Source organism: Meriones unguiculatus, chromosome 14 (genome assembly GCF_030254825.1).
Source record: "Meriones unguiculatus strain TT.TT164.6M chromosome 14, Bangor_MerUng_6.1, whole genome shotgun sequence".
NCBI lineage: Eukaryota > Metazoa > Chordata > Mammalia > Rodentia > Muridae > Meriones > Meriones unguiculatus.
This window is the reverse complement of record NC_083361.1, coordinates 73017903-73037129: the sequence shown is the minus strand read 5'-3', so window position 1 is coordinate 73037129 and position 19227 is coordinate 73017903. Positions and strand designations below refer to the sequence as shown.

Genomic DNA, 19227 nt, shown 5'->3' with positions numbered 1-19227 from the left:
TATACAGGGAGAAGAAGGAGGGTGGGTGGGACTGGGAGGAGACAAGGAATGGGCTGCAGCAGGTAAACAAAGTGAATAAATTGTAATAAAAAATAGATAAATGAAATTTTTAAAAAAGAGAAGATAACTGGAAAATTACGAAGAAGTGTTTCTTAACTGACAGCTTATCAATCTTACAGACAAAAAGATACCTATGATCTTTGTCTTGGAGAATGAGTGAGACTAGATTTAAGCAGTTCGTCTGCACCATTAAGCAGGGCAGTGGAGTTCAAAGTCCTATGTTGTATCAGAGTCCATATTCCTTACTTTGGCTGAAGTGCTTCCTCGTCAATCATTAATTAAAAAATAGCCAAATTGTTTTTGATGTATTCAATTATCAGACGATGTCTACAAAATCAAGGTTCATTTATTTTTCATAGTTTGGAACAGAGCGAGTATTTATAACATGGATAAAGGAGTTTGCTGAAGTACCTATGACCTTTACATATTTATTTTTCACCTCTGCTTTGTCAACTAGTATATTCTTATAAAGGTTATGTGTTTAGAGGATTTGTAGATCTTTCTTAAAATACAGAGCACTGACGTAGATGTTCTCATTATTTAAAATGACTTAATTTTACTCTACCATAAAGGAGAGTCACATAGGTGTGGGTGGATAGGCTTCCCACTCTGCAGTATATGACCCCACCCCCATCTAGATATGAACAGTATTAATTGAGTCCAGTAGATTATTAATAAATTACATAAAATCGGGAGACTGAAATTTTTGGTGGCTCATGGGGAGGTGGAGGGAGAGAAGTAGTATAAACACAATCAAGATACATTGTATCCATGTAATAAATTTTCAAAGAATGTGAAAAAGGAAAAACCTCGAATATTAAACAGATCATTGCATATATAAATGGAAAGAAAATGCTGATTCTGCTTGCCTTTTACATACTCTTATCTTTTCATTTCTACACTAAAAATGAACGTTCTTCCAACTTAAGTTGCTCTTATTAAGCAAAAATTGTGAAAATAAAATTAACTGGAACTTCTGTTTTTTTAATCTGCACATTTAAAATGATCAGATTTTAAGGGGAAACATGTAATCCCTAGTGATAACATTTGTCACTTTTTGTGCCCTTACATTTTTGTTTGTTTAAATTTTACTTTTTTCTATTATTCTTTTATTGAAAATAAATATTTCGTATAATATATTCTGATTATGGTTTCCCTTCTGCCAATGCCTCTGAGGCCCTGCCCACTCCCCTCCCATCTGAACCCACATCATTTCTATCTCTCATTAGAAAACAAATAAGTATCTAAAAAATACTATTAAAATAACATAAGATGAAAGAAAACAAATAAATTGGAATAGGGCAAAACAAACAGAAAATAATAAAAGAAAGAAAAAGAATAAGAAACACACATACACACATAAGAATCCCATAAAATCACAAAACTGAAAGCCATACATATATACAAAGGGCCATTGGAGTAAAAATAATCCCCTTGAAAACTAGGAGACAAGGAACCTCTGGAGATGGCAATCAGTAATCTTTTTGTAGGTCATTTCTTGCTGGCCATTGAGTCTGCCCTTAAGAATGGTTTGTATCCCCTCGTAAAATTCTTTTGGGGAAAACAAATTTTTTATTTGTGATTGTTTACCAATTAGAGATAACTTTTAGGTTAAGGATGGGAGCTTTTGTACACTTCTCCTTTCAGCTCTAGGACCCCATTTGGTATAGACCTGTGCAGGTCTTGTGCATGCTGCTGCAGTCTCTGTGAGTTCATACATGCATAATTTATGCTGTATTTAGAAAGCCTTGTTTCCTTGGTGTTCTTTAACCCCCTCTGTCTATTAAAATCTGCTTCCTTTTCTGGAAGGTTCTCTAATACCTGAAGAAAGGAACGTGATGGAGACATACATTTTAGAGCTGAATGTTCCAAGGTCTCTCACTCTCTGCACATTGTCCCATTGTGGGTCTCTGTTTTGTTGACATCTACTGCAGGAGTAAGCTTCTTTGATAATGCCTGAGTGAGGCACTGATCTAAGAGAACAACAGAATACCACTGGCAGTCAATTTACTGCTGTAATCCTCCAGCAGAAAAGTAGTATGTGATTTTCCTCTAGGTCCTTGGCATTTCTAGTTTTAGATTCTTGGCCATGTGAGCAATGTCAGGGAGGGGTTCTATTTTCCAGAGTGGACCTTAAATCCAATTAAATATTGTTTTATTGCTCCCACAGTCTTTGTGCCTGTATTTCACTAGTGCGTCTTACAGGAAGGTTATTATTTCAAATCGGAAAGTTTGTAGCTGGGTTGCTGTTTGCCTTTCTCCTTTGTAGCTTATAGGGTACCTTCCAGTACCATGAACACTAGTTGGAAGAAGTGAAGGCTCTAGGTCAGCATTAACTCAGCTGCTCCATGTTCAATAAGTTTTGTAGGAATTTCAGTCATCAACAGTGTCTTACGATCAGACTGTGGAGAGTAACTAAAAGCCACAACAATAGGCCAGGTTGTTTTGGGTTTCCCATGGAGCCCCTTTGGCTGATAACTCAGATTTAACCCATTCCCAGCAATGAAAGTTTTACTTGACAATGACAGAAGTCTAGTTGGAGCTATATCTTCACTGTTATTAAGTGAGTCCATTTAGAATTCTGTCATATATGTATATATTTCAAGACACTTGTACTGTGTTGGGTTACCATAGGAGTCCTAAGATGAACCATAGTTTTATCTGTGCCCCTGCCCCCATATTTCCTACCTCATCTCTTTCCTTGGGTGAATAACCAGAAATGGAGGTCCTCAATAGATCATTTTTCTGTTTGACATTTTTGTTTTGTTTCATTTTTATGCAAACACACTGCACTTTTTATTTTATTGTTTATTTTTTATATATCCCTCATATATTACATGCTGACCACAGTTTCTTCTCCCTCTCCTCCCCCCTCAGTGTCTTCTTTGTCTGCCTCCCCTCTCCCCAAGATCCATGCCCCTCTAACTACCCTCAGAAAAGAGGATGCCTCCCAGGGACATCAATAAAACATGGCAAAAAAAAGTTACAGAAAAACCTGACATGTACCAACACATCAATACTAGACAACCCAGTAGGAGGAAAAGGGTCCCATAAGTAGGCAAAAGAGTCATGGATAGCCTCTGCTCCCACTATTAGGATTTCCGTAAGAACAATAAGCTACTCAGCCATAACATATGCAGAGGACCAAGGTCAGACCCCTACAGGCTCCCTGGTCTTTGCAAATTCCCATGAGTGGCTGGGTTTAAGATTAACTAAAAAAAAAAAAAAAAAAAAAAAGTATCCTAGGAGTGGCATAGCTGGATCATGAGGAAGCCCTATTCCTAGTTGTCTAAGAAAGTGCCAGATTGATTTTCAGAGTGGTTGTACAAGTTTACATTCCCACCAGCAGTGGAGGAGGGTTCCTCTTTCTCCATAACCTCTCCAGCATGTGTTGTCCCTTGAGCAACGCTCAGTCCCCATTCTGAAAGGCAATGAGGATGGACATCAGAAGAAGGAGAAGAGAAAACAGGGAACAAGTTAGGAGTCTGCCACAGAGGGCCTCTGAAAGGCTCTGCCCTGTAGACTATCAAAGCAGATGCTGAGACTTATGGCCAACCTTTGGGCAGAGCACAGGGAATCTTATGAAAGAAGTGGGAAATGGTAAAATCTGGAGAGGCCAGGAACTCCACAAGGAAAGCAACAGAACCAAAAAAACCTGAGCACAGGGGTCTTTCCTAAGACTCATACTCCAACCAAGTACCATGCATGGAGATAACCTAGAACCCCTGCACAGATGTAGCCCATGGCAGTTCAATGTCCAAGTGGGTTCCATAGTAATGGGAACAGGACTGCCTCTGACATGAACTGATTGGCCTGCTCTTTGATCACCTCCCCCTGGGGGGGAGAAGCCTTACCAGGCCACAGAGGAAGACAATGCAGTCACTCCTGATGACATCCAATAGACTAGGAGCAGAAGGTAGGAGAGGAAGACCTCCCCTATCATTGGACATGGGGAGGGACATGCGTGGAGAAGGGGGAAGAAAGGGGGGATTGGGAGGGGAGGAGGGAGGGGCTTATGTGGGGATACAAAGTGAATAAAGTGCAATTAATACAAATTTAAACAACAACAAAAACAGTAGCCCTCTTACATACATATGACAAATGGGTCGAAAAAAAAATTCAGGGAAACAACACCCTTCCAGAAAGCAACAAATGATACAAAATATCTTAGTGGAACCCTAACCAAGCCAATAAAAGTACTGTATGATAAAAACTTTTAAGTCTTTGAGGAAGAAATTGAAGAAAGAATATATAAGAAGGTGGAAAGGTTTTCTGTGCTCATGGACTGGAAGGATTAAAATAGTAAAACTGGCCATCCTACTAAAAACAATCTACAGGTTCAATGCAATCCCCATCAACATTCGATTACAATTTTTTTACTGACTTTAAAAGAACAGTACTTAACTTCATATGAAAAAAGAGAAAAACACAGGATAACTAAAACAATCCTGTATAATAAGAGAACTTCCAGGAGTATTCTCATCCCTGATCTCAAGCTACATACAGAGCTTTAGTAATAAAAAAACACAAGGTATTGGCATAAAAACAGACATGTTGATCAATGGAATCAAATAGAAGACACAGACATATATCTACACACCTCTGGACACCTGATTTTTGATAAAGAAACCAGAAATGTACAACAGAAAAAAGAAAGCAGCATCACCAAATGGTGCTCATCTAACTGGATATTGGTATGTACAAGAATGAAACCCATATCTATGAACCTGTACAAAAATCAAGTCCAGGTGTTTCAAAGACCCCAACAGAAAAATGGATACATTAAGTCTAATAGAAGGGAAAGTAAGCAATAGCCTTCAACACATTGGTACAGGAGAAAATTTCTCAACAGAACACCAACAGCTCAGGCACTAACATCAAGAATTAGTAAACTGGACCTCACGCAACTGAAAAGCTTTGTAAAGACAAAAGGGACTGACATTTTAAAGAGAGTTATTCTAAGACATTATGTGACTCTATACTCTCACAGGCACGTAGATGAGTTTCAGTTTCTCAGCATTCTTTTTGACGCTTAGAATTGTACCGTGTCTGAATACATTAAAGATCATATTTAATGTTATTTGCAAAAGCTCTCCCCCGAGAAGACCAAAGAAAACTGTTTTTAGTGACCGAATGTGCACTTTCTTTTTTTCAGAATACGCTTATAGGCACGAATTGGCAGAAGCTGTTGGCCTTCCACGAATTCCTGTCCATCCAATTGGATACGATGATGCACAGAAACTCCTCGAGTAAGTTTGACAGGAAAAAAAAAATGCCTGTTTTGTTATTTCTAATTTTTGAGAATTTTCAAATGTTTTACTTCTATCTTCAAATTTTGGTAACCTAGTCTCAGTGATCGAAGCAATATAGAAATGTTTTCACAAATTTAAAGAATACTGGCTCTGGTTCGGCAATTTATTTTCTATCGGGTCACCTAAAATATGTGACAGCCATGAAAATGGTCATTCTAGATTTTCAACTGGAAGGAGAATGATTGATCAGTTCTCCAAACCATGACGTCAAAAGACCCATCTGCCCATTTGTGACACAGTCATGTTCTCAGGCTGGCCAGGCATGATTGTGTCAAGCATGACAAGAGATTTCTCCCGAAAACATAGTATACCTTGGAGGCTAGACTGTTGATGACTACTAGATTGCCTCACTCAAGTAAATGTTACACTGTCACTGTACCTTTCTTTCCTTTTTTCTCTTTCTTTGTCCTTTACCCTGTATTGTAATGGCACTTGAGCCTATTGACACTTTTCCAGCTTTCTCTAGTTTCCTGTTCTGCTCTTTCCCCAGCCTTTTCTCCGTGTACCTTTATTTTTATCATCAATATTTTCATTTTTGTTTTTTAGTTTATACTTCTTTGAGAAACAGATTACAAGACCCACCAACATAGAGTTTTAATCTGTATTTTTGTTCCTTTCTGCCAACATTGTTAAACTTTTCACCTTTCCTGTCTTACTGTCTCCCATTTGCATGCCCTCCCTACTTCACTGTCCTCCAGAAGGAAAAGAATTTCTCTAAAAGTAGAGTTTATAGAGTCAAGGCACCTTGACAATTATGTCATAATCAAAACACTGTCATGTTTCTTTTTTCAGGTGTATTGTGTTGGGTTGGGTTTATAACTGGGTCTAACTATGTAGCACAGGTTACTCCTGATAACTCAGCCTTCCAGGTCCTGGCATTACAAGTATCCTCCATCATGTCCGGCCTCAAAGCATTTTTAATCATTTCATTACCACATCAGTGAGAAAGCATTATATGAGCAGCTTAAGGTCCCCAGTTTCACAAGTAAATATCTCAATATCTAGAAATTTGAGGTATGTGTCCAATCTATGGGTATATCATTTTTAGATTTGGGCTATTAACTGTAACATTTGGGTCAAGATTCAGTACATGGTACAATCTTTAAATCACAATGGGCTACACATTTAGATAAATGCATTGATAAAATAAAGCTAAGCATTTATATTAGTTAAAGATGACTGTCATTTTAGTACAACTAGTAATAATGGAGATACTTAAAATTTTAGCACCTTCAAACATGTCACTGGCTATGATAGTATACAAAACAATAAAATATATATAAATATTGGACAAGAATACTTAATTATATGGAATGTATTTGTAATCCATTAAGTTAAAAAGCAGATTTAAAAATATTGTGATTCCAGTTCATTAATGTATTAAAATGAGCCCATATTTTCTTGATAATCAAAAAGGGAATGCATGAAATGTTATAGAATTAGACATAAGTTTTATTTTGTCATGTCTACTAATTTGCTGGTCTGAATAAAGAGGTAAATATTACCTAAATCCTGAGGTAGGATAATTATTTGATTGAAAAATTACAAATGCTATTTATTTCAAATTATATCTAGTGTCTAAGCAGGCTGTTTTGTTCATGGGGTTCCTTTCTCTTATTGCTGAGGTTTTCCACCACATGATGATAATGCAGGCTAACTATTCACTAGTTGAGTTGAAGGATAACTGGCATTGTTCCCTGTTTTTGTTGTTATAAAAGATGATACTATGGATAATTGTTATATGGATTTCATACCACTGTAACCTTCATTTTTCTGGTGTTCAATTTTGAGTCACATAAAGATATTTATTTTGATAAGAAACTAACAACCAAGAGTGATTATACTGTAACCTTCTCACCAGTATATGGATAGCACACACATACCCTTTCCACGCTTTTATGAAAACATATTTTATATGATTCTAAAAGTACCAGGTTCATTTTGTATTTTTTAAATATTGATTCTTTCATTTTTTTCCTCAATATTTTTGTGGCTTCAGATTAGTATATTTCATATAAGATAACGTTGGCAGTGTTTCTTTTTCTGGTTCTTGAAAGAATGCCCGAAGAATTGCCATTTGCCTTGTGAAGTAAAGCCATTTGAAATAGTGAAGCCAATTGTCTATCTGGATGATGTCTATCCTCATTCGCCCCCTTTACCTGATCTGATCATATTTTCTTTTTGAGTCAGTTTTGTGAGTGTGCAACTTTCTAGGAATTTATTCAACTCATATAGGCTGTTCAATTTATTAGTGTATAGTTCTTCATTTTATTCCTTTGTAAGTCTCTGCGTTGTTATAAAGGCGGTAGTTGTGTCCCTTCTTGTGTTGAGTTATTGGAGTCAGTTCCTTCTGCCTTTAAACTGTTCAGTATGGCTTGCCTGTTTATTGATCTTTTCAGAAACTATGCTGTCACTTATTTTTCTCTGTTATTTCTTCTTTTCTCTGTTATTTCTATAATTCATTATTTATTACTTCAGTCCTGATGCATATTCTTTTGTTTGTAAAGATTATTTTTTAAAAATGTAATTTCTATTGCTTTATATATCTATATAATAAAATTGAGTCATTCCCATTGCCTTCACTCAGCTTCTTCCCATTTCCAACAAACACTTCTCAACAAATCCTCCTGCCACCATTCATTCTTTTTATTTGTGTTTCGCTGAGTTTAATATGAGTTACTTGACCAACTTATTATCTATCTATCTGTCTGTCTGTCTGTCTGTCTGTCTGTCTGTCTGTCTATCTATCAATCCATCTATTTTTATAGAAGATAATCTTAATGATTTGTATTCTTTTATTGACTAAAAATTTCATACATCGTTATACTGTTCTGTTGAAGTCAACCCATCATTTGCTCACCTCCATCTTCTTTCCTACCACCTCCACAACTATTCTTGCCCAACCTTATGTGCTCTTATTTTTTTTTTTCTTTTACCCTGAAGAGTTCACTCAGAGCTGTCAGAAGGTGCATAGCTTGTAGGAGCTCAGGTAGCCTCTCTGGGGTCTCATTCCTAAGGGAAATGTACTCTACGTCTCCCAGCAGTTAGGAGTTACAATAGTTCCTGAGCAGAGAATAGGCCACTCTGGCCTTCTCACCACTTCACTCTAGAATTTTCTCTGACTGGATCATGTGTATGTCTCATGCATGCAGTCAGAGATGCTCTCAGTTCCTAGATACACATGACAAATTAGGTCCAGAGATGTATTTTATTTTATTTTTAAGATTTTAAAACACTTATATGTATAAGCGTTTTGCTTGCATGTGTGTATGTACACCATCTGAGTGGCTGGTGTTCACAGAGGCTAGAAGATGGCATCAGATCTCATGGAACTGGAGTTAGAGATGTTTATGTAAGTGTTTAGTTTTTTGGGGTCTAGATTTTATCCTTCATTTTTGTCTAATAACCATTTATGAGTGAGTAAATACCATGTATGTCTTTCTGCTTCTGGGTTACCTCACTCAAGAGGAATCGCCATCCCTGATTTCAAGCTGTACTATAGAGCAAAAGTAACAATAACTGCATGCTACTGGCATACAAAAAGACTGGTGGATCAATGGAATCAAATAGAAGACACAGAATAAACCCACACACCTATGGATACTGATTTTTTACAAAGAAGCCAAAACCATGCAATGGAAAAAAGCATCTTCAACAAATGGTGCTGCTCTAATTCGATATCTACATGTAGAAAAATGCAAATAGATCCATATTTGTCATCCTTCAAAAAACTAAAGCCTAAGTGTATCAAAGACCTTAACATAAAACAAAACACACTAAACCTGTTAGAAGAAAAAATGGGAAAGAGCCTTAAACTCATTGGCACAATGGAAAACTTCCTGAATAGAACACCAACAACACAGGCTCTAAGATCAACAATCAATAAATGGGACCTCATGAAACTGAAAAGCTATTCTAAAGCAAAGGACACTTTTGTCAGAACAAAACAACAGCCTACAGATTGAGAAAGGGTCTTCACCAACCCTGTATCTGACAGAGGGCTAATATCAAGAATATATTAAGTTATACACCAACAAACCAAGTAATCCAAGTTAAAAAAAAAAAATGGGTTACAGAGTTAAACAGAGACTTCTCAAATGGCAGAGAAACACTTAAAGAAATTCTCAATTTCTTTATTCATCAGGGTAATACAAATCAAAACAACCCTGAGATTTCCTCTTACACCCATCAAAATAGCTAATATCAAACACTCAAGTGACAGTACATGCTGGAGAGGATGTGGAGAAAGAGAAACCCTCTTCCATTGCTGGTGGGAGTGTAAACTTGTACAACCATTTTGGAAATCAGTCTGGCTCTTTCTCAGACAATTAGGAATAGTGCTACCTCAAGATCCAGCTATACAATTTCTAGGCACATATCTAAAATATGCTTAACTATACAACAAGGACATTTGCTCAACCATGTTCGTAGCAGTTCTATCAATAATAGCCGGAAACTGGAAACAACCTAGATGTCCCTGAATAGAGGAATGGATACATTTACACAATGGAATACTATTCAGCTTTTAAAAACAAGGAAATCATGAAATTTGCAGGGAAATGGTGGGATCATCTTGAGTGAGATAACCGAGAAGCAGAAAGACACTGGTATATATTCACTCATAAGTGGATATTAGCCACACAATTGGATAAAAAAAAATCTATACTCCTAAAGAATCTAAACAAGGAAGACCCTAAGGAAGATGCTCAATCCTCATGCAGAAGGACAAACATGATTGACATCAGAAGCAGGAGAAGACAGGACAGGACAGGAGCCTACCACAGAGGGCCTCTGAAAGATGCTACCTAGCAGGATATCAACACAGATGCCGAGACTCATAGTCAAACTTTGGGCAGAGTGCTGGGAATCTTATGAATAAAGAGGGAGATAGAAAGACGTGGAGGGGACAGGGGATTTAAAAAGAGTCCAACAGAACCATAAAACCTGAGCCCTGGGGGCCCTAAAGAGGATGATATCCTAACCAAGGACAATGCATGGAGAAGACTTAAAATCCCAGCTCAAATGTAGCCTATACACTCAGTCTCCAAGTGGCATCCCTAGTAAGGGGAACAGGGGTTTTCACTGGCAGGAACTCCATGGCAGGCTCTCTGATAACGTCCCCCTGGGGTGCGCAGGTTTGCCAGTCCATACAGGAAGACAATGCAACCAGTCCTGATGAGACTTGATAGGTTAGGGTCAAATAGAAGGGAGGAGGACCTCCCCTATCAGTGGATTAAGGTAGGAGCATAGGGGGAGAAGAGGGAGGGAGGGTGGGATTGGAAGGAGATAAGGGAAGGGGACACAGCTGGGATACATGTTGAAAAAATTGTAATGAATGACAATAATCAAAAAGATGAAAAACAGATGATCTTTTCTAATTCCCATGATTTGCCTGCAAATTTCATTGTGTCCTTGTTTTTAATAGCTGAGTAGTATTCCATTGTGTAAATGTACCACAATTTCTGTATCTATTCCTCTGTTGAGGGACATCTAGGTTGTTTCTAGATTTTGGCTATTATGAATAAAGTTGCTACGAACATGGTTGAGCAAATGTCCTTGTTGTATAGTTGAGCATATTTAGGATATATGTGTTAGAATCTTGAGGTAGCACTATTCCTAGTTTTCTGAGAAAGCACCAGATTGATTTCCAATGTGTTTGTACAAGTTTATACTCCCATCAGCAATGGAGGAGGGTTCCCCTTTCTCCACATCTTCTTCAGCATGTATTTTCACTTGAGTTTTTGATCTTAGCCATTCTGATGAGTGTAAGGTGAAATATCAGGTTCATTTTGATTTATACTGAGGGAGTTCTCTTAACTAATTATTTGTCTCTCCATCCACCAGATAAATCAATCAATCAATAAAGCAACATATATATATATCCATAAACCTATATATTTCTATTCAAAATAAACTCCTACAATATATTCTGATCACTGTTTCCTCTCCCTTTTTATATAACAAGCAGACCAATAAAAAAGAATAAAACAGAAAAATGAAATAACTAACAAGAAACACGAATACACAAAATACATAATACAAAAATGAGAACCAATAAAAGATAATCAAAGGACAAGTAAGGTACACAATCAATAAACAAAAGATAAGGAGACAAAATGTCTCCAAAAATATCACCGAGTCCATTTTGTGTTTGTCATCTACAGCTGGACATGTGGCCTCCCTTAAGTGTGATTTACATGCCCAGTGAGTCACAATCTGAGAATATTTTTTTCTTTCCTAAAGGTTGTCCATTGGAGATAGCTTCTGGGTTATGATGGCCATTTATGTCCACTGCCACTCTTGGGTGTAAAGCCCATATGACTTGGACCTGTGTAGGCCCTGTGCATGCTGCCATTTGATTTCCTTATGTGCATCAGTCGTGATGGATTTGGAAAGCAGTTTTCCTGGCATCCTTAAAGTCTTTAGTGAGACTCCCTGAGCCTTCAGTGGAGGGTTTTGATGAAGACATCCTTTTTAGGATGTAGTGTTCCAGGTCTTTCACTCTTTACATATCATCCTGTTGTGTGTCTCTGTATTAATTCACATCTCCTACACAAAGAAGCTTCTCTGATGCTGGTTGAGTGAAACATTCATCTATAGGCTTAAGCAGAATGTTGTTAAGAGTCATTTTATTGTGATGTTCATGTAGCAGAACATTATTATTTGGTTTTCCCATTGGCCATGCCCATGTGTTCTCAGATTATTGGCCATTACAGGAGTGTCAGACATGAGTTCCATATTGTAGAGTGGGCCTTAAATACAATCAGATATTGATTGGGTATCCCCACAGCATTTGTGCTACTAATGCACTAGCATATTATGCAGTCAAGTCACTATTGTTTACCAAGGCTTTCTACCTGGGCTGTCATTTAGTTTGTTTCTCTGATAGCATACTGAGTACTTTCTAATACCATGAACATGAGTCAATAGAAGTAAAGGATCTAGTTGGGTACCAGCTCTATATCTCCTTGTTCAATGAGATATACAGTTGCGTTAGGCAATCAGTTTGGGGAGAGCAGCCAATAGTCTTGTTATTGGTTTTCATGGGGCCCATTTGACCAACAACCCAATTAGATGTAACCCATACTTGGCACTGGAGGTTTCACTTGGTGACAAGAGATGTGAAGTTGGGGCTTTGTCTCCCCCATTATTTGGTGACTCTGTTAAGACTTAATTCATATATAGTTATATTTTAGAAATTGTTACCATAGTAAGTTTCCATATGACCCTTCAAATTGCCCTTACTTCTAGTAGCTCCTTCCCATACTCCCTTCCTTACTTCCCTTACCCCTCCCTGTTTGTTTTAATCCTCCAATTGCAGTATTCCCCTGTCTCTCCATAACTATATATTCTATTTCCCCTACCTTGAGAGTTGCTTCCATCCTCTCTAATCTCTTACTATGTTCTTACACTCTGTCCTTATACAGATAATAGGGTACATATTGAAAACTTGAGCTAATATTCACATATGAGAATATGTACTATATATGTTTTTTTTTTTGGTTCTTTGTTACCTCACTCAGGATGATTCTCTTAGTTGTACTTTTTTACCTGAAAATTTAATGATTTCATTTTTAGGAGCAAAATATTATCCCATTATGCATATGTACCACACTTTCATTATTCATTCATCTATCAATGTACATCTAGGATGTTTCTAGTTTGTCTCTGTTATGAAAAGAGCAGACATTGACATGTTTGTATAATTGTTTTTGTAGTAGAACACTGAGTCCTCTAGGTTTATTCCCAAGAATCATATTGTTAAATATGAAGTGGTTCCAGTAACCCTAGGAACCGCCACACAGATTTCTATACTGTGTGTACAAGGTTTCACTCCCACCTGCAATGGTTGAGTGTTCCCTTTACCTCACATCCTTGCCAGCATAAGCTGTCATTTATTTTAATGATCATGGACATTTTTCCAAGTGAAAATAAAATCACCCAGAGACACATTTTATTATTGAATAGGGAGATAATTATAAGCCAAGTTGAACAATTAACATTTTCTAAAATAGATAAGGAGTAGACAAGCCCCTATGTAGAGAAACAAACAAAACAAAACAGAGAACTGTAGAGCCTGCAACTGTGCAAAGCTCAGTGTGTGCAGAGTGCAAGAAAATCATAAAAAACAGATGGAAATTTTCAACTCCACATTTCATATTTTAGCAACTTTGTGCCAATTCAAGTAAGAGCATTATTTTTTTCAGGCAGTGAGTAAGTAAAACTGCATCTAAGAAAGAAAGTAATATTTTAGCAAGCACAAATGTTTGGGCAGACTCCCGAATTCTCTTTTGTTCTTAAAGCAGGGCTTATACGAAATTTAGTTATGGTGAAGGAAGAAATTACTAATATTTAACTGTACGTTTTAATTTTTTCTATAACTACATTCATCCACCTGCTTAGTAACAGTCCGTTTAATTTTTATATCTGAATAAAGTCAGTCCATTCTCTGGTAGCAGTCAGGCAAATGTTATGAAGAATGCCATTTGAAAGCTTACAATGTCATCTTCTCAAATCTTTAGAGCTATGTGGTAGCTGTTCACCAAAATCCTTTGATCTGTCTAATTGTTTTGTTTTCTAAATTAATGACATAAAAATTTGGACCCCTGCTTGTAATTTTAAAAAAATAATGTGGGTTTATTGTTCTTTGTTTCTTCCTAATATGTGTATCTTCATGAATTATGACTACATATATGTATATGTAGTATTCTATAAGTAGGAGAAATATCATAGTAAAAGACTGCAAGCAGACTTCAGGTTCTTCTGTTAGCATATGTGGTAGAGAGGGTTTTAAAACATGATTTCCCATTTCCCAGTAGTAACACAGTTTGGGTTCTTGTATATTAGCTGTATCTCTTACAACCATGACTTTGGCCATTGCTATACATTCATTCTTGTCCTTATGCTCCTCATATGCAAAGCAGAATTGATAGTGGACACTGCCTTATGGGAGTGGCAGGAAAAGTCAATGGATATTGCATGCAAAGCAATTTAGTCTGTTGTTCACTCATAAAGGCTGTAATGAGACAAATGTCCTAGACAGTAGATTTCTTGACATCTTAACTTGCCTTGTCAAACGTTGTGCAACTAATAATTTCTTTTAATGTTCAACAGACACATGGGTGGATTAGCCCCCCCTGACAGCAGCTGGAAAGGAGGTCTCAATGTACCTTACAACGTGGGACCTGGCTTTGCTGGAAACTTTTCAACACGGTTAAGCTGTTATTATAATCCTTTTACACAAAAGACTTTAAAAATCAGGTGTCCATAGGAGTGTGGGTTTATTGAGATCAGGAATAGAGATGCCTCCAAAAGTTCTTTTATTGTACAGGATGGTTTTAGTATTCTGGGTTTTTTTTTTTTTGTTTGTTTGTTTTGTTTTGTTTTGTTTTCCCCATATGAAGTTGAGAATTGTTATTCCAAGCTCTATAAAGAATTGTGTGGTATTTTGATGAGAATTGCATTGAATCTGTAGTTTGCTTTTGGTAGGATGGCCACTGTTTACTATGTTAATCCTACCAATCCATGAACATGGGAGATCTTGCCATCTTCTGATAGCTTCTTCATTTTCTGGACTGGAGCCTACCGCATATGTCTTCTAAAAGGTTCCAACCAGCAGGCGATCAAAGCAGATGCAGAGATTCACAGCCAAACTTTGGACAGAGCACAGGGAGTCTTACCAAAGAATGGGGATATAAAAGAAACTGGAAAGGACAGGAGCCACACAAGGAGACCAAAAAAGCATGGTCCACGGGGGACTGCAGAGACTGATGCAAAGACCATACATAGAGTGGACCTAGACCCCCTGTTGCTCAGATGTAGCCCATAGACATCTCATTCTCCATGTGGGTTCCTAGTAAGAGGAAAATAGACAGTCTCTGACATGTACTATTGTTGCCTGGTTCCTCACTTCTCTGCATAGGGAGTGACCTATGCAGCCCACAGAGGAGGATGATCCTGGCAATCCTAATGGGACATGATAGGCTAGGGTGAGACAGTAGGGGAGGAGGACCTCCCTTTTTCAGTGGACTAGGGAAAAGAGACAAGAAAGGAAGAAGGAGGGAAGGTGGGACCAAGAGGAGATGAGGAAGGATCAACAACTGGGATACAAAGTGAATACATTGTAAATAATAATAATAATAATAATAATAATAATAATAATAACCAAAAGGCTTTAAAAAAGACAATTACAAGAGATTAAAAACATGTAAAGCCCCCTATGCCCAGATTTTTTGGTTCTCTTGATCTCCTTGTGGAGCTCCTGTCCCCTCCAGGTCTTTCATCTCCCCCTTCTTTTATAAGATTCCTTGCACTCTGCCCAAAGTTTGACTATCAGTCTCAGCTTTTGCTTTGATACCCTGCTGGGTAGAGTCTTTCAGAGGCCCTCTGTGGTAGGCTGCTGTCCTGTTCCCTGTTTTCTCCCTCTTCCAATGTCTGTCCAGTTTGCCTTTCTGAGTGAGGACTGATTATCTTACCTAGGGTCCTCCTTCTTCCTTAGCTTCTTTAGGTGTACATATTTTAGTATGTTTAGCCAATATCAGTCCTGATGAGACCTGATAGGCTAAGGTCAGAGGGAGGGGGTGGAGGACCTCCCCTCCACTGGAGGGGGGATGTAGGGTGAGATGAGGGAGGGAGGGTGAGATAGGGAGGAGACAAAAGAGGGGGCTACATCTGGGATTAAAAAATGAATAAACTGTAGATAATAAAAAATTAATTAATTAAAAAGAAAAGAAATGGGGGTTTAAATCTGTTAACAGATATTCTCAAAGACTTTTTTTTTAAATTTGAATTAGAAAAGTCAAGCTGCACATCCATACCTACAGTAAAGTGACAAGAATCTATAATGTGATTGGTAGCCTCAAAGGAGCTGTGGAGCCAGGTAAGCATAGCATCTGTTTTGCAAATATTGGTGAATCAGAAACAAACATTGCTGCCCCAGTGAAGCACACTCAAACACACAATAAAATATTCTTGGTATAGTGTATCATCACATGTTTTGCAAGAAGAGAAACATGAAATTATGGGGACAGGTCAGAGTGATAAGATGCTTTTTCTTTATCTCTCTCTTTTTTTCTTTCTTATCTTTCTCATTTTGTTCCTTTTTCCTTTCTTTCTGAAAAAATATTCTAATCACTTTTTCCCATCCCTTATTTCCTACATATTCTCCCTACCTTTCTACCCATATATCTCCATGCTTTCTTTCTCTCTTTAGAAAAAAAAATAACAGGCTAACAAACAAACAAAATAAAATAAAAATCATAAAAACAAAATAAACATGAGTAGTCATTGTGGTTGGTTTTAATGTCAGCTTGCCACATAATAGAATCACTCAAGTGGGGAGCAGCACCTGAAGAAGTGTCCTGATTGCCTTGATTTTGAAAGACCACCTCACTTGTGGGCTGCACTTTTAGGTAGCAGCGCAGATAAAAAGGAAAATTCAGCTTCTTTAGGACTATAGATTTTGGTATGTTTATCCTATATTACATGGCTAATATCCACTTATAAATAAGTATATACTGTTTGTGTCTTTCTGCTTCTCAGATACCTCACTAAGCATGATCTTTTCTAGAGCTATCCATTTGCCTGAAAATTTCATTATTTCCTTGTTTTTATTTTTTTATTAAAATTTTTATATTAATTATAGTTTATTCACTTTGTATCCCAGTTGTAGCCTCCATCCTCCCCTCCCAATCCCACCCTCCCTCCCTTATCTCCTCCTATGTCCCTCTCCAAGTCCACGGTTAGGGGAGGTCCTCCTCCCCTTCCATCTCACCCTAGCCTATCAGGTCTCATCAGAACTGACTGCATTGTCCTTCTCTGTGGCCTGCCAAGGCTGCTCCCTCATCCAGGGGAGGCGGTCAAAGAACCACTGAGTTCATGTCAGAGACAGTCCCTGGGTCACACACTAGGTGACCCATTTAGATACTGAGCTGCCATGGGCAACATCTGAGCAGGAGTTCTAGGTTATCTCTATGAATGGTCCTTGGTTAGAGAATCAGTCTCAGAAAAGACCCCTATGCCCAGATAACTACTTATGATTGAACATCTCTTTTTTTGACATAGCTAATGGTGGCTATAAAGCACTGTTTTCTTGTTATTCATCTATTTCTTGAATGAGAATGTTAAACCATCTCCATTGGTCTTCCATCTCTAATTCCATGCATGGAGGAATAACTTCCAAATACTTTTCATCTGCTCTTTGTCATGTTAGCTTCACCTCTAAAAGCACTGCAAATAAATCAGATAAGTATGTGTAAAGTAACTGTGAAAGAACAAATTGTTATAAAAGAATAGAAAACACACTGCCAAACTGAAGCGAGGAGAGGCACAATAGTTGTAGCAAGTAGAAATAAAAAGGAGTTAATAAGAGGTTTCTATAGAAAACAATAGTGGAATATGATTTCTAATGGCAATGTGGAAAATACTGATCAGAACATAAAGGCATTAGAAAAGCATAATCAGGCAGGTGACTAAGGGTCTCATATATTTATAAATCATCCTCTGTAGTGTGCTCTACACAATAGAAATATTTTTTACAGAAATACTGTAACCCTTGACAATGAAATATATGTTCTAGTTTATCTACTGTGATTCCAAATAATATGATGTGTTAATGTTGGTGTTATGGTTAATGTGATATTTATTTTATTTTGTTTGTAATAAAATACCGTAAGTCACATTTTTCCAAATGTAATTGTAGAAGTGGTTCCTGAAGCTACATACAAAACATACAAATTTATTGAGATGACCATGTAAAAAAAAAACACCCCCAAACCACAAAATAAACAGAAGAAAAAACTAGCCATGAGCAGTAGAAACACACAACCCATAAAAACACAAAACATAAAGCACAATACATAAACTTAAAATGCCAAAACAAAGCAACATGAGATGAAGCAATCTCCATAAGTACCACTGATTTTATTTTCTGGTTAACCATCTAGTCCTGGGCCTGGGGCCTTCCTTAAGTGTGGTTCGTGTTACATTGTGAGACTCAGATGGAAAACTATATGTATCTAATTATATCTGTTAAAGCTTTAGAATTTAGGTCTTGATTTGTGAGAATGTACTTGATATTATTTTTTAACACAAATAGTACAATTAAATTACATGTATTTCTTACAAGCGTATATTGCTTGTTTGTTTTTCTGAGACATGTTCTCGTGTAATTAAACTCAGTTTTATATTATTTCCTCCCAAACACTGAAATTACCGTTATGGGCTGCACCATACCAAGAATAAAGATGATCTCTTATTTCAGAACCAACAGTATTATAAAATTAAGGCTTGTAAGTAATAAACTACATACACATATGGGCGCGCGCGCGCGCACACACACACACACACACACACACAGCGACTTACTGAATCTTGCTAGATGATTATTTTGTTCAGGGACTATGATGAGCATTGGGAAGTGGGGGAGGGTTGAAATACACATAAACCAGGGACAAGGAGATCATGATTCGAGGAGATCATGCTCTAAATGAAGATCTTGACACGTAAAGGTGGTAATTGTCTACTCAAATGGGAAAAGATTACCCCCAAACTTTCAACTCAAGCATTTTCCTCCTCCGATAGTAGATAGAAATGGTCAAAAAGAACATTTGTTTAATGAGATGTGGAATAGGACCAGGAAGTGAAGAGTTGTGTTCTCTCTGAACACGATAGGCACAAAATGACAACAGGTATTACAGAACTGTGAGGAGGTAGGCAGACAGACACAATTTCATACGTTCCTGTTTTCTGTATGCCTATCCCTTCAATAATGCACCAACTTAATTTTTGAGTCACATAGATGAAACAAGTACTGAAATCGGAACAAATGGCCAATGTTCACAGGCCTGAGGAACCC

The 19227-nt window shown here is 37.4% G+C and overlaps 1 protein-coding gene across 1 annotated transcript in view; it reads left to right on the top strand.

The window, feature by feature from the left end:
• Folh1 (folate hydrolase 1) overlaps window positions 1–19227 on the top strand; it is an 84575-nt gene that overhangs the window by 34215 nt on the left and 31133 nt on the right. The window contains exons 7-9 of the mRNA XM_021659025.2: window positions 5216–5309; window positions 14487–14585; window positions 16166–16251. Coding sequence (XP_021514700.1) covers window positions 5216–5309; window positions 14487–14585; window positions 16166–16251 — 279 coding nt within the window. The remainder of the gene's footprint in view (window positions 1–5215; window positions 5310–14486; window positions 14586–16165; window positions 16252–19227) is intronic.